The 25,603-nt window shown below is 38.2% G+C and overlaps 1 protein-coding gene across 3 annotated transcripts in view; it reads left to right on the forward strand.

Moving 5' to 3' along the window:
• Positions 1-25,603, forward strand: part of rftn1b (raftlin, lipid raft linker 1b) — a 139,345-nt gene that overhangs the window by 11,488 nt on the left and 102,254 nt on the right. For 2 of the 3 annotated variants that reach the window (XM_028012631.1, XM_028012629.1), the window contains exon 2: positions 7,668-7,849. In XM_028012631.1, the coding sequence (XP_027868432.1) occupies positions 7,702-7,849 (148 nt within the window). In that variant the 5' untranslated portion in view covers positions 7,668-7,701. The remainder of the gene's footprint in view (positions 1-7,667; positions 7,850-25,603) is intronic. The other variant, XM_028012630.1, reaches the window with a different exon arrangement.

A 25,603-nucleotide genomic window follows, 5' to 3' on the forward strand; every position in this document is an offset into this window, starting at 1 on the left:
AAACATTTAAAACCGGCCCAGAGCACAGAGGAGATAAAGTATTTGAAAGCAAGCTGGCGAAATCAGGCTTAAAAGTGAGACTACATGGAGAAGAACAGGAGAAAAAGTGTCCTAATTAATGTCTTTGTCTATTAATCCATTCTGAAGCTTGCCAAACTGCTGGGTTTGATCTGTCCAACACAACTATCAAAGCCCTATAACGTGGTCCTGTAATGTGGGGGAGATCTCAGTCAGGCAGCATTAAGTTCTGTCACTAACACTGAAGCCTGATAGGCTCTTTGTATGATCATCTTTCATGCTGAAGTGTGATTTTCTAATAAGAATAACTCTAATTTAAAGCTCCATAAACCCATTTTTCTGCATGAATAGTGACTCAAATGACAATCTAAAGACTGCCTCTCATTGTGACAGATAAAAAAAAAAAGGACTTGCTGTGAAAATCTGCAGCTTTGGAAGGATTTTGTAGTCTAATTAGACAACTGCTATTGTTTCAGTGGCAGGAAAGATGCTGTGCTCATCACAAAAATAGAGAAAATTTACCGTGCACAATCTTCTGTGCATAAAATGTTTGAGAGACAAGCCTAGGATAAAGCTGCTAGCATCCGCAGCGTAATTATAACAGAAGAAACGTCTAATAAGAGATCTAAAAATAAAGTAAAAAACCAAGAAAAAAAGATTGACCATTAAAAAAAAACTGAATGAGATTTCTTTCAAGTACATTACAAGTCTATAGTTTAGTGTGCACATAGTTTTAAATTGTTACTGCAACCGGTTTTAACTGATGCACCAAAGGGTTTCTTTGCATGGACATATTTATCTACAGGTTTTTCTTTAGGAACAACTAAACATTTACAAAAATAATTAGGCCCTTTAAAACTGTCGTCACATTTTTTAGCTCCAGGTGGATCTACTGGACAGCCATAAATGATCAAATTCACATCACAAAATCTCAAGGTGGCTAAGATTTTAGCTAATATTGTTTTTTTATTTATTACTTTATTTTAGTAGATGCAATTCACATGTTTTGCTGGACTGCAGAATCCAGAACCATACAGCGCTGGACAGTGAGGAGTTAGCTGCTGCAGTGCCTTGTAAAGTTTTTTGACGTGTCTTTTTATCGCCACAGGTTGGTGCTTCTGTTAGCTTCGGAGACTCAGTGTGAGGAACTTCAGACTCAAATGTGTTGCTGTGTTTTACGTTTCCCTGCTCTAATACTGCAGGACTTACTGTACATGAGCAACCATGTTTCTATCAATGCAGCTTAAACCAAGAATCACAAACTTAATATCATAAAATATTTTAAATTCTTCAATAACTCAGTCCAAAAGTAATAATGATCTCTTTTATTAATTAATCAAACACAACATAATATCTTTCAAACATTTGTTTCTTTAAATGTTGATGATTATGGCGTACACCAAGTGAAAACCCCCAAAAACAATGTTACTGAATATTTTTCAGCGCATTAAAAATGTTTTTTGATCCAGAAATGCTACATTTAGTCTGTTATGATATACAGAGGAAGTTGATGAGTTGAAATTTGCCTAGCAGTTTTTGTTGCTTACTCTCCACGTGAAAGGTAAGCAACACGAGATCACTGCTAATGAATGTCCACAAAGTACTAAGAATAAGATGGGAAAATTGAGTGGAAGGAAAATATATTGATGACTGGATGATATGCAAGTATTACTTCCATCTACAATGAAGACTGTAGAGCACTGAGCACCAATCCAGTCCTTCTTTATTGTTCTTAGCAGAGCAAACATGTTTCTGACCCTCTGTGGTTCAGGATTGGCTTACGAGGAATATGAAAGTTGTGGCCCATATCTCGGATACATTTCTATGTGTGTAGTGGCTCTTGAATCTCTGACTTCAGCCGCAGTACACATCTTCTGATATTGAAAATGCCTTGTTTCTCAATCCTCTCAAAGTTGTGCTGATCTCTGGCATGATTACTGCACTCTGTGAAAAGTCAGATTCTTTAGGATTGGTTCTTTGTGGCTTTACACATTTTTCCAAAGATAAAACCTAGATGTCAGTGCGTGTTTGAGAGGTATTGTCCAGTAAAAAGAAGTTTTGGTTTGATAGCTGGCTTTAAATTGCTTTGCTTTATGTCTTCTGACAGGTAATTCTTAATAGTTGACTCCTATCAACTGTTTTATCTGAAAGTGCGTCAGTTGAGACTTTCAAAGAAATAAACCAGTTAATTCAGTTTAATACTTTTGCAAATTCCCAGAGGCTGTGACCCATTTGATCAGTGTGAAAGCAGAAAACTGGACAGGCCTCAGACTGATAAACTGCTGTTGACTGGCATGTAGAAAACAGCGCTGATGTTGTCTATCCCACAACTCAAAGTGCTTTGGGATGTTTTGGTTGAAAGGACCAATGGTAAGTGCACCCCGCCCCAACAAAGCAACTCAATCTCTGGCTTATGATCTCGGATAAAGCCTCTTATCGAATAAAACCTGAAAATACCATTACTGGGAGACAAAAGGTAGAACAAAACGGCACACGGATCGTTTCTAATTCAGCAAAAGCCAAATCAATGGCTCTCTTCCTGCTTCTCTTTCATATGTATTTGATGTCAGTCGTCCATGTAAAGCATCCCTGAATCTCAGCTCACCAGATTTCAGAAACACTGAGTGAAAGCAGGGAGAACAGGTTCTGAAAACTTTGTTGATATTCCGCTAAGGTCGTAAGAACAAAATTTTGCAATTGTGGTGTTTCCATTAAATAAGAAACACAATTAAAATCCCATTTGAATATGTTTGTCCACAAGATAAGTCATTAAAAATATATGCCATCATCTTCCTACCACTTCCTGTCATCATCTTTTTCTTTTCCACCAGCAGTAATATCTGGTTGTTGATCACATGACTCGCATGATGCAAAGAAAGTGTTGCCATTGACGTTTTGCAAAACACACTAATTTCATTGCAGCTAAAAATCCACTTTATCCTAGCGCAAAAACTTTTCCTAAATCAAAAGTTTTTTCAAAAATGGTCTGTTTCCACTGAGAAAATGTATTTTTTTTAATTCCGATTTGCGTAGGTTTACGAAAGTAAATTCCTACAACTCATAAACACTTTGGATTTCCTCTGTGAGCTAAACTATAACACTACATCCGTTCACCTTCACCTCACCAGTCTCAAAGCATTCCTTTCCAGTTTTTCCTCATTCACTTGTCTTCCTTACACACCACTTCCTTGACCTCTCTTACTCCCCATCCTATTGTTCTGGCTGCTTCGTCTCCGGCTCTCACAGACTGCATGACAGTGCCGCACCCACCAATCTTGTTTTGCCCTCTCTCCGCAGGGCCGAGGCAGCAATGACTAAAGTTATTTACAAGTCTCTGCAGGCGACAGAGGGGATCCAACAGTTGGAAAATTGAGATTGTTTTGGTTTTCTGTGATGCCAGAGCAGCTCATGATCCTTTCTGGTAAATTGCAGGGCAGCATCCTGAATAATAGGGGGAAGGAGGGAGGGAATTGCTTTTAATGCTGCTTTCCAGTTACCTGGGAAGTCGTAACTCTTGGACGTCAAACCCAAGGTAAAAACATTCTAGTTAAGTAGTCGGAACTTCAACTTGGCGACTATCAGAGACATTGTTTGCAGAACCTCTATAAATCATTTTAAGCTCTACTTTCCATAAGCAAACGGCACTTTTGATTTGTTCAGTTTATAGTTGAAGGCGCTACATGTAACATTGATTTTAGATGCACTCCTTTTAAAATAAACATGTTTCCACCACATCTTACTACTGTTTATGCAAGGAGCGGCCATGTTGAAATGCAAAGTCGACCTTACAAGTCGTAAACTGGAGATAGATGGAGTTACTCCCAGTTTCTTAGTGGGAAATCCGACTTCGGCGGGCATTCCAGTTGAATTTTGCCACAGGGAATTTGGACATTTACAGTTCTGAGTACAATTGGAATGATTGTATAATGATTTTAACTGTGCTAACTCCTTTAAATTATACTTTGCTCTAAATATTAAACTGTTCTTGTCTCCTGAGTCGCAAAACAAGATTTGCAAGTCGATCTCAGACAATAGCATCTTTGCTAGCTAAGACACTGTAAAAGAAATCCTAATTCTGAAAAACTTTTTCCTAAAACTTTTAAAATATATGGTCAGAGCCGTTCTGCTCTCTGTAAAGTAGAGTTGGAAGCCTGATAAGTAGACATTAGATGGTTACCTGCCTGTGGATCGAGCTTGGCGCAGGCTGATTTATTTTGTCGGCAGGCATGCTAACTCTCACTGCCTGTTCTTGACATATTCCTAAAATAGTTATCTGAAAGAGTGATTGGTGGAACTCATTTGCTATAAATATAGGGATTTTTCCATATTAGAAATATGTCCAAACAGCCAACTTTCTTTCAACTAAAAATGTTTAAAGAAATTCCCTTCCTTTAGCCAGTTGGCTGACAGCATGTGGCTTCAGGTTGGTGGTGATTGATAGCAGGATTCCTCTCGTATCCAAGTCACGATTATATGTTTCTCCTAAACAAGACGCACTTAAAACCACCCGACTATCTGCTTTCTAAATGGAAAAGATTTTTAGGAAATCTTTTTCACTTCATTCCTCTTGCTGTGGTCACACAACTGTAATGAATCTTTTGCTTCATCTCTCACTCCTTTTGCTGCTCCCGGCACTCTTGTCATATGCTGATCACCTCTTTTCCTATTCACTGCACTCTAATTGCTTGCTCTTTCTCTCTCTGGACTCTGCTTGCCATGCATTACCTGCTGCCCGCTCCCTTCCTCCACCTCCCCCCATCTTTTTAGATGAACAGTCTCCATCCCGGCCACCCAGCATTTCCCCTCTCTCCCTTGATTGATTCTCACCTTTTCCATTCTCGCTGTTCACCTCATTAACAGAGCCCCCGTCTGCTCATTTCCTTTTTCGCCACCCACTTCTTCCTACATCCCCCCCCCCCCACCCCCCCTTTACTTCCTGTCCTGTCGGCTCTAAAGCGACAGCCGACTTGGATCCTGCAGAGGCCCAGCAACATTCCATAATTAGATGGGAACATAATAAAGAAGCAGAGAGGGTGTCTCATCAGCTGAGGTGGAAGCAGAGGGCACTACAGCCATTCGTCTGTCCGTTCTGTCTGGAGTTTAATCAGACGCACACAATAGGATGCTGTGGCAAAAGCATGCATGATTCAGTACCCCTCCCCTTCTCAATTTACCCAAGCCACCAACAGTAATTCAACAAGTGTATGTGCTGGAACAAATCAGTTTAACGTAGTCATACCTCCAGTAATAATAGTTTCTCTTATCGTTAATGTTTCTTCGACGGTGGAACATTTTAATTATCTTCGTGTCTGCAGAAGTTTTCACAGTGGTTGTTGTCTCGAAACAAACTAAAAAAGCAGCAGTTGAAAGATCTGTTTGCTCCTAAATGTCAAACAAATTTTATTTATATAGCACTTTTCAGCAACAAAGCATTTCAAAGCACTTTGCATCATAAAGAACTGAAACATTACATTTTGTCAAGCGCCATCATCGCACATCAGATTGTTGATAAATTTTTTATTGATTACATTTAAAAAGCAACTCTGAACAGGTGGGTTTTTAGTCTAGATTTCAGTGTTTCAGTTGAAAAACACTACAGTGATTCCAGTGGAAATTGGACATTTATTATTCAAGTTCAACTTGAATAATCACTTCTTTACCAACATAGCTTCTCCTGATGCTGCTGGGCCAAGCAATTCTTCAAGTTTGCCTCCCTTTGCAAGTTTCACAGCGATTGAGAGATCCAGAACTACAAACACAAGGATTTTTAACTCCGGTTCTTGAGGTCCGGAGTCCTGCGTCCAACATGCAAAACAATTGGCTCAATTGTCTCCATCGTCAGGCTGTATTGTCAGGATTGTTATTCTGACTATTTTCTCCAATGCTTAAGTGAAAGCGTCAATAAATTTGAAAATATAATTAAATGTCACTGTTTGCATTTCTGTGTGTAACTGGTGTCTTAATGAAGCGTGTTACAAGTAGGAATGGGTTTTAGAGCAGTATTTGTGTTTGTGGGTCTATAAATGCTGTGATACTCCGACACAGCAATCAACTACCTAAAAAAGTGGTAAGAAATTATTCCTATCAGCTTTTAGTCTGTATTGCCTACCCCTAACATGGAGCTGTGTTCTTATTTCCTTTCCAATATATGTATTTTCCTGTTCTTTACCAGAAATCACTGCCAGCAGTAGAACTGAACTGATTCTGTGATATAGTGTAAATGTGTTTTTGTTGACCTTCAAATGTTCAGGTTGTTGAGTAGCCTTTCTCTTTACCTAACTGCGTCATTTTATTGAATGATCATCTTGAAAAGGGCACCAATAATAATTTTGCAGCTGTATCATATCTGCCTGTTGCCTTTGTCAATGCAGTATGCAGTGCTGTGAAAAAGCAACTACTGACGTCAAGAATACGCTTTAGTGGCAAAGGGTTTTTTGCATTTTTCTTTTACAACATTTTTTAATTCAACCACACACGAGGATTGATGAACAAATGTGAAATGTTTAAGTTTTGAAGACTTTTCCACTTCAAAACTGTCAATTTTCTTTTCCTTCATAGTCATTCAGAGGTAGATTTGCTGGTGTACTTTTGATCACGGTTCCTCTTGCAAAACCCAAGTTTAAGACATCGATGGCTGGAGATTCCCCTTCAGGATTTTGTGGTAGAGAGCATAATTTATTGTTCCGTCATTTACTGCAAGCGACACTACCATCATGATGAAACATGGTGGCAAAATATCTGCTATGCCGTCGGCAAGCTTTGTTTTTATTGGGTTACAGGAAATTGTGTCAAAGTTTATCGGAAGGCATACGGAACTAAATGGATGGCAATTTGAGATGACAACTTGTCAGAAAATGCAAAAGACTGACTGTTCACCCTCTGGTGGTTCAATGATCCTAAACATACTGAGCTACAATGGAATCAAAGCATATTCATGTGCTACAATATACAAAGTACAGACTTAAAAAAATGTATATTCTGTGGAATTCCAAATTCACTTGCAAAGAGCAACGGGTAAAAAACATTAGCTTCTACATTTACAAATTATTGATTTGGAGTGGCTGAATACAAATGCATGTCACACTAACAAATTTTACAAATACCTTTCCAAACACACTATGTCCTTTTCTATTAATAGCATAATTATACACTGTGCAATGTTTGTCTGCCACATGAAATCCCATAAAAGTAACACACTGAAATTTGAAACTGTAATGTGAGAAAATGGGGAAATGTTCAGAGTGCGAATACTTTTGCAAGGTATGTATGGTTTGGAAGCAGCATCACTGAAAAAAAGAGAGGAGGTGAAGATTAAATTTTTAGATTTTTGTTAGAAGTCATCAAAATTGACAGGATGAGAAATGTTCATATTACAGGGACATCTCTGATTTGCTAGGAGATCATGTTTGAGAAATTAATCTAAGATATATAGAGGAGGAACAATAAACAATAGATATGTTGTACAAAACATGTTGGGGAGGAAAAGAAGAGACATGAAGAAAGTGAATATGCTGAGGGTTGTTGTGACAGAGAAAGATTTTAGGGATGGGGTGAGATGGAGCTGTGAGGACCCCCAAATGGGGGAAAAACCATAAATGTTTGATGCAGATCTTTGTTGAACAACTTCTGTTTTTTGTTCTTGTGTTCAGCAGTATCTGCATAGGACTGACAAACTGTGGAGCCATGGGCTGCGGACTGCGAAAGATGAAACCGGCGTCAGACGAGAACAGTCCGGGAAAGATTTACTCCACTCTCAAGAGACCACAAGTGGAGACCAAGGTGGGCGTGGCCTATACGTACCGGTACCTGGACTTCCTGATTGGCAAAGACGGTAAGCTCTACTATTTACTTTTATCGACCCCAGCAGATAATTTCCACATATCTTCCCCTAATGTCCACAGAGAGAAAATGAACTCTCCAGAGCTTCCACTGTTATTGATCTGTTATCCTTACAACCTCATAAAGCAGATACATTACTGTCATTTTACTCTGGCAGGTGGTAAAAATGTGAGTAGCTGCTCTTTTGAGTTTTGTGCTGATTCACGTTACTTCACAATAGGGCAACAGAGTGAGAATGGTAACTCTGCTGGGCAATATCTTCACTTTATGCAGTGTTTGGACTTATTCAACTAGTGCTACATCCAGTATGATTAATTTGACCTCTGAAAATGCCACTATGCCACATCCCCAGGAGAAAAAAACATTAAGGATAGGAGAGATCTGTGTCTCGTGGAGTGAGAGCACGCTGGCTATAATTTTCATCACAATTTTCTCATAATGACAGAGTGTTAATTAGTGCTTGTTGCCTGTATGGCAGCATCTATTATAATTTTACTCCTGACAGTTAGTCAGTCATGATTTGTGCTAATGATATAGAACTTTCTAGACCAATTTGTGTCAAACATGCAGCTGGCGGCCGTATATAATGCGTACCAGAGTCGTTCCTACTACAGCAGGGGATGCAAACGAACTAAATGGACATCACCTAATTGTTTGGAAGGTGTGTTTTTCAAGGTCAGAAGTTTTATCTTGAGAAAATTGTGGTTAGTGGTTGGTTTTATAAAGCAACTAAAGATTTTCTGAAGGCTTCCTTTTAGAACATGAACGTGTGACACCTCCCTTCACAAAAGTAGTTAAACTAGTTATGAAGAAAAGGAGCCTGTCGAGTCTTCTGTGCTTCTTCCTCTCTCCCATCAGAGGTGTTTGTAAGATGGAAGGTGGCCATTTTTTCTGAAATGGAGAATTGGTATTGTTTGGAAAGGAGCACTCCTGGGTGCTTGTGAAAAATTCGCTCAACATTGTGGATTAACCTAGATTAAATTATTTGAAAGGTTGAATTGTTTCAGGAGAAGAAAAACAACTGTTTTTGGTCAAAATTATCTAAAGATTTGATTGTGACGACAAACTAAAGAAGTAAAAAGAGAGAACAAACAAACGTTGCTTCAAATACAAAATGTTTTTAAGGGCTCAGAACACTTTTAGCAAAGTTTGCAAATAAGCAAATAAGTAGAAAAGGCACAAATAGAAACAATGCAATATGGTTAAAATACATTAGATGCCTTCTATTAATATGTTTGCAAAATAACTAATTACCTAGATGTTTCATTCAAACATAAAACTCCAAATGGAAACTCCAGGCAGGATAAGAATGCAGAAAATATTTTGAAAACAACAAAATTGCAAGGTTACTACATAATTTGTATTTAATGGGTTTGTATTTTCCCAGAATTTTCAAGTTAAATTAATATTTTATTGTTTTTCAGGGTCATAATGTGCCACAGGGACATTGATATTCTTAGTATAAAAATATGCTGTAAAATTGACCTCCAAAGCAAATGGTAGACCATTAAACAAATGTAGCCTAGTGTAAGTGTTGACAGCTGGGTTTGACCCTTTAATTTGAGTCCTAAAGGATGATGTCTTGCATTTTTCCAACTTGTTTCTGGTTCAGTACACCTGGTTTTATTTAATGTGTCATTACTAGCTCCACTATTGGACCCGGTAGTACTGAAGCTTGGTCTTGAACATGCAAGACTCAGAAGGTGTTTAACCATTTTGCCAGTCTTCATGCAGAAATCCTTCTCCTGTTATATTTCTACAAGCTGCATGCTGAAATTAAGTCAACTCTTGGATCTTTTTAGTTGCAAGTTGAAAATACACCCAGATCTCCTCGGTATTATTAAATACAAGACGTATTTCTGAGATTCAAAAGCTGTAGCAACATTTGAACGTATAGAGTTTATACAGATTGTCCGACGACCGCGTACTCGGTGTTGGACAGTAAACTTCTCGATTAGAAGCAGCGTTCACATCGAACCGTTTTGTAAGCGACATCAAGTTGATAAGGTTGAGAGTTGGCATAACCAGTTACAAGCATTGGCTTGACTGCCATTATCTGCTAGCATCCATTAGGATTGTGAGAAAGGAAGGAATTTGTCACAAGAAATGTAGGGAGTCGGTGCGCTTGAATATGAAATCTCAAATGTGGAGTCACGTATTATGCCCAAAACACCTGAGTTTATGGGAGCCTTTAGTGTGCTTTTTGCCTTTATGTCAGCTGTGTGATTGACTGATGACCTGTACAGGCTGCACCCCACTTTTCACTCGCTGACTGCTCAGATAGAGTTCAGCCCCCAAGGCCCATGAATAGGATTAGGCAGGTATAGAAGATGGATGGATTAATAAACACACCATTCTCCTGTCCCTCTCTGATTATCCTTTATTACGGAAGACAGAAAGCCTGCTGGAGTAAGGTCTGGGGTAATATAGGTTTAGGCATGGTATTAGAGTGAGATTAGGGTTAAACATATAATGGAGGTCACAAAGGCTGAGGTAAGTTAATGGGAAATAAATGCACCAGGTGGAGGAGGAGCCTGACTGGTATATATAGCCATAGCTCAGTTATTTCTGGCCCCAAGAGTTACGGCTGAAGTGGTGATGGGTGGGGGTTGGGTGGAGGTTTGTTGTGGGGGTGGTGGGTGCCACAGGAAGCAGGGAGATGTAGTGTGTTGTGTGCTCATCCTGACAGTTGATTAGTCTCCATTACTTTGTGAGGCGGACAAGGTGGATGGATGAAGGAACGTCCGGGGGGCCAGACATCCTCTGGGACCTGACATGAGGGCGGGGCACAGATTGGGTGCCTCATTATAACAGTGTGTGTGTGTGATTCATGGCCATTTTTTTATCATTAGCCTCAATAACAGTGGGGGTTCAGACCTTATAGTAATCAGTTTCCTTTTAGCCACTGCCAGTCTATATTTCCTTCTTTGTTACGTGTGTGTTTGCTGGCTTCCCAGTGGAGCACATTAAATTAAAGAAATATGTATGTACATGTGGCCCCAGAGTGTGAAATATTTCATGCATTCAGCAGATTTTCAGGTTGAAGGGTTAGTGTGTAACTCGTGGCTGTAATTACTCTGTACCATGTACCAAAGTGAAGGTACTGATTCATGTGTCTGACTTTTTTCTACAGGAAACCTGTAAAATATTTAAGCACATTCAAAGATTATGAATAAGAAAACAGGCAGTGATAGTTACTGTAGAGCTGGAGGGCCATGAATACTGACTTTCACATAGTTAGCCAAAGACAGATCCCTAGTTGATTATTTTTACATTTTGGGTAATTAAACTTACTTTTGTGTCAAATAATAAATTGCAATACTTTAGGATACCATGTCAACTAATCAATATGTTCATTCTCCATTGTAATAAGAAAAACTAAAAAGTTTCCTGTACATTATGATGCTTCTGATCATGCAAATGGTTCTGGCTTATTTTATTTTCTTATCTTTATTGTTATCTACAAAGTAAGGACTGCCACTGTCTTTCTGCTGCTAGAATTCATTTGCATATAGACATAAACTCTGGAGAAAGTTTGTGGCTGCATGACAGACTCCCAAGTGAACAATGATCTTTTCTTCTCTCATGGCATTTACAAAGTTATGGATGTTGTTGTGGCTGCGATGTGAAGTAGCCATCTATTCCTTTCAAACGTGCAGCTTATTGGCCAAAACCAAAAGTGTGTAAATCGCCAAATAAAGCCGGTTTGTTAATCAGCTGTGAGTTTTTCCTCCCCAGAAAACTCAAATGCCTGACAGTCAGATTTACTCTGTCAACAAGTTGAATTCAAACACAATGTTTGTGATTTTATAACATCCAGAGCTGCTATTTAAAGTATGGAATGGTTTCTTCATGACTTCAACTAGTATATTTTGCAAATTCCCCAAAAATCACTATTTTAGCGGAAGTTGAAGGCTGATTTTTTCCCCCCTCCTTTTCTGCTTAGGTGACTTGTTCTTGGTTTTGCCACGGCATGTCACATATGCTTATAAAGAGCAAAATATCTCTCTAAATGTAGAGAAGCAGCAGAACTCTGCCTCAACATACGGTATTTCACAAGAAATGTTTTGTTTCCCGTTTTCCTCACAAACTGCAGAGTGCACCCTCATGATGGTGGGTTCACTCCACTTCTGCACCACGAATAATGTTTGCTGTAATTGCTCGCCACAGAATTAGATCATAGCACGGCTGCTGCTGTTGCCACCGCCACAGTGTCCCCGCAGGTTAGTCACCAGTCGCCAAATGTACAAAAATAACACCTTTCAGCACAGAAACACTGATGAGAGACGAAGTAAATTGGTGAAGAGCTGCGTGTAATAAACCCGTTCTGAATATCAGCGTGGGCCCACCAATGAGCTGCTGTTCAGTTTCAAGGCCTGATTCAACCTTTAAACTCTTAAAAAACAGGAAAAAACCGAAACACGGAGTTTGTTTGATATTGAGATCATGACCCCACAGGGAGTCTAGGAAGCGCTCGGCTGTTTCCGTGTTAGATGATGTGGAAAGCGACCATTTCACTCTAAATACAAGCACTGCCGACTCTGGGATGTTATTTTCCATGATGTGATTTTCAGATGTTTAAAACGCCAGGAGGAATTGAAACATTGAATACTTGCTCAATATGCAGGATGTCTGCAGCACCGTACGCACGGGGAATGCTGCAAAAATAAAGATGTTGCCGTGGACATGGATGCCGGTTAGGACGCACTCACACACGGATCCAGATCCAGGCATACACAGCGTTTGATATCATCTCAGGAACGAGACACCTCATTTATATGCAAAGCCCACAGAGCCCCGAGTCCCCTTGTTAATATGAGTTGTAGCAGTGGTGGCAGGTGACTGAGAAGCCCCCCATTCATCCCAATCCTCCGTCTATTATTCCTCTTAAACGTAAGACTGAGCTGCAGGAAGGGTCAGCAGGAACGACAAGCGGCAGAGTTGCTTTTCCGAGGGGAGATTAGTCGCTGGCTGGTGGGGAAGCCCAGATTTATCCTCCGGCTCCTCAGCTTGAGAGGTGGAATTGAATCACAGTTATTGAAGGGGAGAATGACATTGAAGACTGAATTCACGGTCATGTGGTTTTTACATTAGATTTTCATTACAGCTCCAGTGCCCAAGGTTTGGCTCCGCAGCTGGAATAAAAACGCGATTTTAGGTTAGATGCAGCCAAACTCAGCAGAATACAAACCAAGCAGTGATTTTGGTTGGATAAAACAATGGATTAGAACCAATATTAGGGTTGTTTATATTTATTTTACCGATTAGCAATGGCTATGATGCTTTGCATACACCTTGGATTTTGCTCTAACTTTTTTTGTCTTGTGACGCAAACAACAGTTTGACATGTTTTACACATTGTCCCACACGTCTTAACAATTGAGTAAATTCTTGCTCATTTCTGTTAAATCTTTCAATAGTCTTTACTTTATGTAATGCATTTGATGTTCACCACCATGTTTATAAAAATAAAAGATACATCTTAATATTTTTCAGTATTAACCCACTCTGAGTTTGATTATATGTTGTTCCCTAATTAGTCTGAGTTTTATGAAAACTTTTTTTAATTAAAATTCTTTCAGACTTTCTGTAAGTGTTTCAAAGTTTTTCTTAGAACACTATTTGAATTTTTTATTATTTTCTGCCCACCATGTACCTGATGGTTGCAAGGTGTTCAGTGTTTTGTTAAAGGAACAACCTAGGACTGAATAACTTTAAGAGAAAATCTGACTTTGGTTCTAAAGTAACAGTGGCTGTTGAATTGAATGTCCCCCATTTTTTAAAAAGTGGACACTGACCCACTTTTTGTCAAAAATATATCTACCCATTTCCTGCACTCAGAGAAATTAAGTTTATTCATTCTTCATTTGAGCTTTTCCGACCCACAACATTAAAAATTAAATATTATGATTTCTGCCCTTAGCCTCCTTTATCTTTGGTTGGTTCAATCTGACTCATTCTCTGTGTTGTTATTGTAGGTCAGACAGTAAACAGCCAAGAATAGAAAACTTTACCCAAAGCAATAAGTGAAGAAGAGCTTTTAACTGCAGATGTTCAGTGTTCCTGCAAAAGCCAGCTGTGCTACAGCACTTAAACAAGAGCAAAAATAAACTTCTATATAAACTAGGGCTGCAAATTTCTCTTTATCAATATCGTTGAATAAAATATCAATATTAAAAAGAACTGCTTGGACTCCAGGGTAATTAATAATTTTCTGGGTTTGAATCTTGGCTTTGGGTCTTTCTGCATGGAGTTTCCAGGTTCTCCCTTTGCATGCATGGTTTCTCTCTGGGTACTCCAGCTTTCTTCCACTATCCAAAAACATTAGTGTTGGTTTGTTGGTCCCTCTAGATTGGACTTCTGTAAAGATATTCTTATTCTTTTCAAAATCACTTAAAGCAGTTAAAATGAAATAAAAATAAATGTTTGAGTATGTGTTAAATTAAGCAGAAGGATAAAGATTTTACTTTATCTTTCATATCAATTCTGTGTTTTGTTTAGATTTCAAGCAGACTTACAAATTAAATTAGACTTGGGGTGAAATCTGACATGGAAATAGAACAAACATTAATTGTGAAGCTCTGCTTCATAGGCGGCAATATGTAAATCTGCATTAATATGGAATAAGAAGGCAATGGTGCAAATTTAGGTTAGTATAATCTCTTGGTTCAATCTACACTCAGCTGGACCCTAATGACTTGGATTTTATTTCAGATTCCTCCAGCAAAAAAGCGCAGACTGGTTGTTTACTGACACAGATGTAACAGCGGCGTTTTAGGCGTGTGACAGGGCCGGATCTCAGCAGGCTCAACAGCTGCAACTGCTGACAAAGTTCTGAGCAACAGGAAACACAGATTTTCTGCCCGGCTCCTTCCTCTTTCCCTTCTGCTCAGCAGTATGTTTAAGATAAGCTCATTTTGTCATGTTTTCAAATGTGCTATGTTTGTGAACGAAATGTAATTTTGCTCACGCAGAGAGATATCTTTGCCATGATTTGATTCGGGCTGTCTGGTTCTGAAAGCAATGCGGGTTTCGCAGCTGCGTGCCAATTTTTATTGGAAATAAGATAAAGGGTCAGAAGGATGGAGGAATATAAAGCGGGAGCGCAGGTGCAAAACAACAAATAAGATTCAGAGACACTTTTGGATGTGTTGCGCATTTGTTTTCTGAAATCCTTCAAGATGTCTGAGATTCCAGTCATAACTGGGATTTCTTAATAACGCTTATTGTCAGTCCCTCTGCATCAGCATAACAACACACCCTGGGGTGATGTGGGTTTTTAATTTTGAGATCTAAGCTTTGCATTCTCGGTCGGGAATCTACGTCATTAGACGATTAACTGAGTGTCATGAGTAGAGAGGAAATGAAGGGAGAGAGATTTCAGCCATGATAGGAAGTGTTTGTGGTGTGTGTGTGTGTAGGCGTGTACTCGTGTGACACTGTCTGCACACTCTTGTCTCGGTGCATGTCGGTTTGTCTTGCGTTTAGGTTTGTTTGTACTTCTGCTGCATTTCATCCAACCTTCCTGCTTGTTTCATCCTCTAACATGGCCTGTAGGCCTAACATGCTGTTTTTTTTCCCGCCTGCCTGACAGGAAATACGCCTGAACGCCCCCTCAAAGCTTTATTGGCTCTTATTGCCCTCTCACTCAGATCCAATATGCCAGTATTGATTGTGTCGAAATGCAATCAGGGTCTCCACAGCAGAAGAGCAAACAGTCTAAATTTAACAAAACACCTCCGCCGGTCTGCAGCCTGCCCCTGAAAGCGCCTCCCATAAAGGAACAAATGTATTTATGTGTGCGTGATAGGGTAGAGGATCTTTCTCAGCTATTTTTAGATGCCAAGAAGCCTGAGAGGCGGCAAAAAGTGGATATACAGGAAGTGACCTCAGCTTTGAACTCCCTTCCTGCCAAGTGGACAAAGGAAAATATGTTTTAAGGTTCAGCCTCAGATCTCAGAGGGGTAACACTATTAAGCAAGGTCAAACCAGATGGAGTTTGCTCATGTTTACTGCTGGACAATACCTAAAATTCCTCAGAGGAATAACGGCGGCTACAACAGCTCCGATCCTAACTCAGTTTTTCCACATCAGGCTCTTTGTTCTTCCATGCTAAAGCGAAGGGATTCACACGCCTTTTGTCACATCTTCTAAAGGAATTACACAAACACTTTGTTCACAGGAATAGCAGGTTGCATGAAAAGAGAAGTGTGAAGAATGTAGATATTATAACAGCTAAACTGCTGCTTTGAAACAAGAAGAATGTTGCAGAAAATGGTGTGAAAGATGTGAGCTAACACTCGCCTGAGGCCATGGCTGTCAACTGAAAAAAGGTGAACTGCGTCCTCTGGGTGAGGAGCCACTCTCTGCCTCAGGTGGAGGAGTTCGAGAGTCTTAGTGTCCTGTTCACTTGCGGATGTAGGATGGAGTGGGAGATGGAGAGATTGTGCTGCTCTTGTGTGTTGTGGTGAAGACGAAAGATGAAACAAAAATCAAAGCTTTCAATTTATAAGTTTGTTCACCTTCCAACCTTGAAACATCTTTGTGAAATATGGATCACAGAGATTTCTTTGAATGCATTTCTTTTGAAGGGGGGTTAAATGAACAAACACCAACAAAAACGCTTTAAGGAATCACTTTGTTAGTCACAAATGGTTGTTCTGCTTCCATATTCCATTTAACCACTTGAACCACGGTTCTCCACTATCACAGTATGTGAACAAATATTAAAAACAAAATGTGTAGCCAGACCTAACTGCTTTTATTTCAACAGAAGAGTGACAATAAGTACTATGTAATTATGTATCTCTGCTCTCTATTGTGCAACAACTACTAACATTTTTACTTCTGTGAAAAAAATAAATAGTGCGCTTCACTGGTACTTTTCTGTAGCGCCTATTTACAGCACTACAGAATAAGGTTACATTGTTTAAGTGTGGTAAAGATGTAGCTGCTTAAAGCTTTTTATTAAATAATTGTTAGTCAGTAAATTGTTCAATGACAAACATCTTTATGACACCAAATTTTTTATTTCCTCTTCAACATAATTGGCAGGCATAATCTCCTCCTTCAGATGTGAAATGATGTATTTGATATTTTTTTATAAGATCACAAAGTTTTATTGATTTGGGGAAAGCAAAGACGTTATGACTGGATAAAGGGACCAAAACATAAACAGGCTTGATGCTGTGAGAAAAAGCCTGCTTGACATTTTTCCAGGGTTTGGAAATGATTTTATGAGCATAAGAGGTTCAACGTTTTTTTTTCATCTCATAAACATGTCGCACAATCTCTCAGCCAAAATGAAAACAAGCAATCATTGAAACCAAAACTCATAGATTCCTCCCAACGTGGAAATGTGCAAACTGACACTACCAGCCATCCTGTAATTTTGTTGACAGAAAGAAAGCTTGGAGAATACTCTAAAAATCTTATGATTGTTAATGATAACGACACTGAATATACTAGTTGTGCTCTTCTTCACTGTGGTGAGACACGTTATAGTTTGATCAGCCTGAATTTTTTCCACCTGTAAAACTGTCCTTTTCAGAGCAGCTCATGCAACCTTGGAGACTGATTATAATTTGCATAATTGGAAAAAATGAAATTTTTGTCCTCACAACCACAACATCCTTGTAAACAGAAATGACTCATGGCACTAAATTGCTTGTTTTTCACCTGGCATTAATCACTTTTATGAGAGAAAGTGTCTTTTTCTGTTAGCAGTTATCTGAAAATTTTTTTTAAAGCCTTCATTTTTTAAAGAAAATAATAGTCCCTGCCAACAAAACAACGGTTGATTCTTGATTAGGTTTGGTGCATTCACAGGAGCGTTTCCATTAAGGCTGTCAATAACACAACACATTGTATGTGTGGTATTGAATAGCCATGCTGTGTTCTCAGTGGGAACACAATTTGAAGTCAATCACTCTACTGCGAGAAAGATTATTCACAAGTGGAAAACATTTAAGGCAGTCGACAATCTTCACCAGAGTGAATGTCCCAGCAAGTTACCAGCAAGTTTAGACCTTTAACTGCTAAGAGAAATTGAAAAAAAGCACAAAAGTACAATGTTAGTCCATACCTGGCTTTTGGTATTAAATGTTGAAGTTCACTTGAGCACAGTCAGAACATAAATGGCTTATTTTTAAAGGTTAAATCAGAAATTCTCTCTTTTTATAAAGCAAATTATGAGTTAGGCTTGCAACTTTCCAGCTACAATTACCACAACTGTCTAGAACAATTTTGTTTGCGTAAATGTTTACTCATGAAACACCATGATTGGAGGAAAGCAAATGCAACATATCACAAGATGTCTGGGCTTGGTCTGCTAATGTTTCTGACAACCTGTTGGGTTATATGGTACTCAGGGTTTCAATTACATGTTTTGGTTTCATTTTTGTTTGGTAGATAATGACAGTCCCTGTGACATGTTAACACCAGGTTTAGAGAAAAGCAAACATCATACCATACCAGCTCAAATGACTTATGACAACTTTCAATCATGGGGGTGAAGGTGAGATAGTCTGCACTTATTTCTCAGCTGGAAGCCTTATAGCCAACGAATGTGTCAAAACAATTAACCTTTCTGTACATTAAAGTATTAACAAGAAATTTGAAGCCGTCCACATTGAACCATCAACAATAGAATAATCCCCCAAAAACAGTGAAAGAGAGGGATTTGTTATTTCTTAAGATTTGAGATATAATTGAAATAATTAGAGATCACTGCTATAGGTTGTTTTTTTTTTTTAGATTAAGGTGTATTTTCATTTTCTTATGACCGTATATTAATGTGAAAGAAATAGTTTTGATGTCGGATTTTGTTGCAAGTCGGTAAGCGTTTACTGAAGACTGACAGGTAATAAATAACTTTGACTGACCGACTGACTGGGTGGGTATTTATTTCCCTTCATGATCCTTTCAGATATAAAATAAAGTGCTTGATAAGCAGGTATGCGTCCTTCAAACAGCCTTCTAAAAATTCATAAAACATCAAATATCTATGTGGCAAAAATTGCAAACTGAAAAACCCAGACATGAGGAAAACATCGCTGGTTAACATCTATTTTTCTGTCGTTTTGCGGATGGAGGAATTGGTGGATGTTCACCTTCTACTCCAGGTTCATATTATAAACATGTGTCTGTTTAGTTAAAAACAGAGACAGTGATTTAGAGAAATTATTATTTTTTTGTTGTGTCTGGTTTTGTCCATGTTCCAGCTTCTATTCCCACTACTATTAACCAGTTCCAGCTCCCTGCTTCAGACCTTCTGATGTTGCCCGCACCCTTCCCAGTGGACGTGTTAGGAACCGGGCGCCAAGCATTTATCAAAAGCATATTTGAAATTCACTCTAGTTTGACCGATTTGGCATGTAGGTTTCCAATTTCTGCAGCACCACCCCTCTGTTAACGCCAGACTCTCAGCTCCCCTGTTAAGAGTCACAGCATCAATGAGAAACAAGATGCACTTTTGTTCATGTATTTCACAAATGGATTGGAAAATTCAGAGAAAATCCAGTTCAAATTGTTCTATTTCACTCAGAATGTGCAGTGACAGAGTCAGACTGAAACAGGAGACGAGTAAGACCTGCTTCTGTTTCCAACTCGTCCCATCAAGGGGTGGCAGTCATAAACAAGGTGCTGATTGGGGTCGATTAGCGCGCACATTACGGTGTGATTGCACTAACACCCACGTGGGCATGCAGAAAGCGATTTGTGAGTGTGATGAATTTGCAGTGATGGAGGAGAGATGAGGGAAAAGCAATCAGAGTTCATCATCCCCAGCTGCAACATGGAGGGAGAATTCTCTATTCTTCTCTGATGAGGCCAATAGCCTCCTGATGAGCTAGACCCGATACTTTATGATTATATGTGTACACAAGGTGCTGCGGCGAGAGAATAAGCTTATTTTCACATTTGGCTGTGTGACATTTACTGTAAGTCTGAAAGAGCATCCTCTTGATTTAGAGATTTCATGTCTTAGGTCATATTCATGTTTTCTACTGCTTTACACTTGTGCATATGTATTAATTAGTTTTATTTTGTAACCAGGTTGCTGTGTATCGCAGACTTCTGCCCAGATCCAGATCTCAATGGGATTTACCTGGTTAAATAAAGGAAATAAAAAAATAAAATAATAATAACAATAATGGTCCGATTCTCACAAGGCTGAAAATGAAAAATGATTTACATCAAACCTATAAAACACTGGAGATAAAACCATAATTTAAAGTGTGTGGAAAAAAAATAACTTAAAACTGTTTTCTGTAAGGCTCATGTTTTAGATTTTTTTTCAGGTGGTCATTATCATTGCCTGTAAAACAAGCCCAAATCACCACCCTTCCATCCACCACCAAGTTTTACAACTGTTTTGAGCTATTAATGCTAATATTCTGTGTTTGGTTCTCTCCAAAAATCAAACTTTGTGAATTATGACTTCTTCTTTGGTTTCATCCGTCTCCAGACAGTTCCATTCAGATGCAACTTCAAAAAAGTATATCTCTTTTTAGTGAGAAGAGATTTTCTCTTGGCAATCCTTCCAAACAAGCTATAAGTTCAGTATCTTTCTGATTGTCCAGTCGGATAATACATCATGTAGCTCCTGAGTTTTTACAATGTCTCTACAATTCTGTTGTAGATTTGCTGCTGTTCTTAGATATTGTCCTAATGACAGAGTTGGCCCAAGGCAATGCAAGTGGAGCTGCCGCTTAGGGCCCCAACACCACCAGGGGGCCCCCAAGAGCGTCATTTGATTTTATTTTGTAGCGATTGCTTGTTTTGCACATTTTATTGTTCCAAATTTGAAAAACAAAAGATTTTAAGCTTCTTTACTGTGAATTTAGTGTTTGTTTGAAGATGTTACTTTTGAATAGTTAAATTAATATGCTATGCACTTTGCATTTCAAAATGCAAATTAACTAGAACATCTTTGCTGGTTTGCTAGTCCCTTTAAGGTAAAAATAAATACCCATCATAACACCGGTATTATGGGTAAGCTAATTACAAATGACACTAATAGTAAGTATGTTACACCATAGTGTAGCTTAGAAATTGTGAGTATCTGGTGTTGGCATGTTGGGATAGGGGCCCCCAAATCAAAATCTGCTTAGGGCCTGAAACAGGCTTTGGCTGGCCCTGCCTGATCTGCCATTCTAGAATATTTTAGTACTCCACTCACTGTTCTTACTTTTGCTGTGTTGTGTTTGTGCCGATATTCTTCATTTACTTTTTCCAAACATGGTGATTTGCATTTGGCCGAGCTACTTTGGTGACATTCCAGAATATTTGATGTTCATTAAGATTACATCTGTGGTGTTTCTCCTTCATCCTATCCAAAGAAACTTATGTTTTATTTAATATCTAATTTTCATGAAGTTCCTGAGTTTTTCATTCCATAAAATTGGTTGACCTTGCAGTCAATTTCCTGGGATTTCTATTCCTAGAAAAAGTAACACTGTATATGTCTTTCCATCTTGAAAAAATCACCAAAACAAGTGCACAGTAGAGCGGAGACACATGTAATGTAAATACAGGGTTACATGTTGTCTCACTGATATTGATCCCTCTTAGATTCAATGGAAGCATTAAGGGTGCACTAAGGGTGTTCTTTATACATGCATGTATTATTTATTTTTGCCACGTTTGATAAGTAAAAACTTTTTTGTGCATTTTAGATACTTGAGGTTAGATTAAAATAATTTCCATAACCTGGTAGAAACAAGATTAGAATTTTATTCTTTTCTAAAAATCTGACTTCTGAAGTTGAAAGAAGGTGTACTTTCTATCTATGACAAAATATATTTATATTATATTTATAAAGCATTTGTTTTGCAAAAAGTGATTTTTTCTTTTCTTTTCAGAACAAAACAGAAAAAACCCATGTCTAGGTTTTTAGTTTTGTTTTTCACCCAAAACAGAAAGTGTAACTTTGAAAATTTGAGGCTACGCACCTAATTTTCAGCCTATTGTTTCAACTGCAGACAAAAGACAGAGACAGGTGTCACACATGCACAGTAGATGGTTAATTATGAAATGAGTATCATTCACACGCGTACACACGCTCCATCATAATTACGCAACCGTCTGGTATTTCACTCGGACCATTGTTTCAGGAAACTCGGATGACAGTAGTGGGACGGAGATTCATACTAGGAGAGGCCACCTGTTGATCAGCTAGGTCCCCATCTGCAGCGAGATTAAAGTGCCGGAGCGGGGGCTTTCTATAAATTTTGACTTAATTATTTCTGAAGAGAGCCAGTGATGGATTAGTTCTGCGTTTCTATTAGCATATGCCTCTGTCTGTAAATCCCAGCGGCCCGCCAGCGCAGCCCAGCCTGAAACCAACTATCCATTTTCCTCCTCCTCAAAGAGGGAATTAGGATGAGATGATATGTGGCTTTTTTGTTGGAGTAAAGGGCTGAAATTAACTTTCTTTTTGCAGCTTTAGTTGACTGAAACAGTAGCTGAACTGATTGGTCATAAACTCGGAGGAGACGTTAATGATCCTCATGAGATGACTTGCAATAACTTCTCAGGCTTTAATGCTAAACTGACTGAATTTCTTTTGGGACAGATCAGGTTTAATGCCTGGCAGTGTTGGATTTCCATTCTTTTCAATTAATTCTAACATCATCTATGCTGGATATTTGTTATTTTGAGATGTAGATTTATGCAAATTTATTAAAACCTGTCAAACTTAGTTGTAGTTTTCTAGAATGTATAATTCACAATAGTAATCCATTATTCCTGCTCATTTTAAATGGTTACACAAGTAAAACAAGAAGATTCAATGGTCTGTGTGCTCATTTAGTTTAAATACAGTTATTTTAAGAGTGACTGATGGCGCCCCTTGTAGTTTCCAGGCCATGATTATTTTTCATTACCACACACAGCTGAATTTATCTTTCTTGTAAGCAAGGCGAAGCTTCAGTAGCATTTTTTTTTTCAACCGTCTGACTGGCAATTTGGAGCAACAAGTAGGAAGTGTCAAAAATACTTTCTGCTTCTGACAGTCAGAAAAATTACAGTTGTGAAATTTATACGGCATCTCGTTAAAAGGACTTTCAACCCTAGGAACACTACGACAGAAAATGTAATTTAAAAAAAAACATTTGTAGCTTGACAGCATTAAATAATGTTTGAGAGATAAATGGAAAGCAACAGTATAAAATAATTATATGAAGATGGACAATGGAGGAACTACTACAAAAAAAATTAAAATAGGCAGCGTAAAATGTTCAGAGCAGAACCTGGGGAAAAAGGATTTTAGAATTTAAAATGTTGCTTATTTTGTCAATATATATAGTTTGATTCAAAAGTAAGTAATTGTGATTAATTAATTCTGAACCATGTGAAATTGGATTGAAAAGTCCCAAAACTAGAAAAAATGTAGCTGTTCCATGATGATGTCAAAATTTAAATATAAGCTTCTATTTTTAATTTTATATATTTATGCATCTAAATCCAGAGCAGTCAGTGCTTCACCAGTTAAACCTCACCACAAATCTCTGGTTCAGTCAGCGTTTTAAATATGTAAAATGACCATTTATCTCCATGAATCCTGAAAATAGGCTAAAGAAAAAAGAAACTAATCCAAACAGACATTCCTTAAAAAGCAAAAGAGCAGCTAAAAATAAAGAAAATGTTAAAAAAAAAAAAAAAAAAACTCCTGAAAGCCTGGAAAACTATTCATAAATTATGTCTGACTGCTTAGAAATGAAACATGAAGAAATAAAATATAAATCAGGATCAGGGCTTTTACATAGAAAAATGAATGAAAAGATGCAAGAGAAATACATAGTTATACCGCTGTTGCAGAATCGAAGACAAAAACAAAAATAACCACAACAATGGAAGTAATTTTCTGAAACAGAAAATTATTCATCATATTTTTGAGCTCTGGTCATATCCTGAATGCGCATCTGAAAAAAGTAGAGGGATGGAAAGTAACAAGCAGAAACAGACTTGACACCAATTTTAAACAGAAAGAAAGAAAGGAGACCCTTAAACGGTTTCATAGAGGAAAATCTTCATAAGCCTGAAACTGTTCAGCGATTTGTTCATGTTTTTTTAGTGAGTGTTGAACAGACTGGGTGACAGTTGGCTGGTTGAGCCTTTAAGAGACACATTTGCAGAGTGACACCGATGTTTAGGGGCTCCTTTTATCTGTTTTTATTGGTATTTTAGTCCTTTACCTTTAACAGTTTCATTGATCCATGTTAAAGGATTAATAAAGACCTTTTCCGGCCTTCGTCACTCCCTTAGGAGATGATTTCAGTTTGGTAGTAAAAGTATTGCCGCAGGTTCAGACAGAGAGGAACAGTTACACGCCTCTTCACGCCTCCTGAAGTTTTCCACTATTTATGTTACACTCACAAACTTTAATGTATTTTTTTTTAACCCCTCCAGGGGGTCTTTTGTGGGCTCTAGTGTCCCTTATATGATAGTTGGCTGACAGGAAACGGGGAAGGAGAGGGGGGAAGACATGCGGCAAGTGTCGTCGGGTCCGGGAGTCGAACCCGCGACAGCCGCATCGAGGACTCAAGGCCTCCAAATACGGGTCGTGCTAACCCCTACGCCACCACGGCACGCCCCAACTTTAATGTATTTTAATGGGATTTTAAATGTGATGTTCATTTGTATTTACATCCTGGAGTCAATGCTTTGTGAAATCACTTCTTCCTGCAGTCACACAGTTACGGCTTTTAGTCTTCTGTGTCGTATCTCCATTAGTTTGGTGCATATAGAGGCTTTAATCTCTGCCCGTTTAATTTTGAAACTTGCTAAAGCTCAATCATTGTATAGAGATACTATAAACTTGTGAACATAAACCTTTAGGTCTTGCAACAAATTCTCAATTGGATTTAGATTTTGGCCATTTAGAACAGATGAATAGGATTTTCTCTAATCTAATTCATGTTGAAGGTGGCTGTACTGATTGACTTTTTAAAAATTTATTCAGCAATCAAATTTGTTATCCATACATCCATCCATACAGAAATTTACACTGGAAGGTGAAACTCTAAACTGCTTTTGTTTGACACATTCATACCAACAAGGCTGAGCCAAAAACATGAAGAGAATCTGATTTGGCATTTTGGGTTCTTCTCCATCAACGTCAATCTGTTTAAATGCTAAAGAAAACCAGCTAGGATCTTCTTTTACTCAGTATACATGTCTTAATGTTTGACAAATAAACTAAATCCATGTGTACATTAACTTAATCTTCCATTTAATTCTGCAACAGTAATTTATTAGCTGTAGTTTGTAATTCATTTATAGTTAAAATTTTAAAAGTAAATGCAGTTAGTAAAAAAGGATAAATAATCCTGCAGTAAATGAGAGAATAAATTCACTTAAAAAAGTCTTTTTTTAAGTGATGTTTTTGAGAGAATATTAAATGTTAATGTTAGGGCTGCACAAACATTTAATTTGATTGATTCTCAACCTTTCACATTTTAACTGGAAAAAAGAGCATTTAATTTGTGTTTCTTCTTGCATGTAAAATGGTTAAGTTGCTTTATCCTTTAAAAAAGCTAGAAAAACATTATCTAAAAAAACTGCTGCTTTAAATGTGAGTAAAAGAAGAGAGACTAAATGTAATGGGCATTCAGTCTTCACATGCTAGAGATTTTCACCTGGATTTACAAAAGGTAAAAGCCCCATTAAGTCTAATATCCTCTGGAAGTCGTTTCCGCCATGTGATGCATGATAATTTCCACTCTGGTAAAACTCATCTGCTGAC

This window comes from Xiphophorus couchianus, chromosome 3 (assembly GCF_001444195.1).
Source record: "Xiphophorus couchianus chromosome 3, X_couchianus-1.0, whole genome shotgun sequence".
NCBI classification, from domain to species: Eukaryota; Metazoa; Chordata; class Actinopteri; order Cyprinodontiformes; family Poeciliidae; genus Xiphophorus; species Xiphophorus couchianus.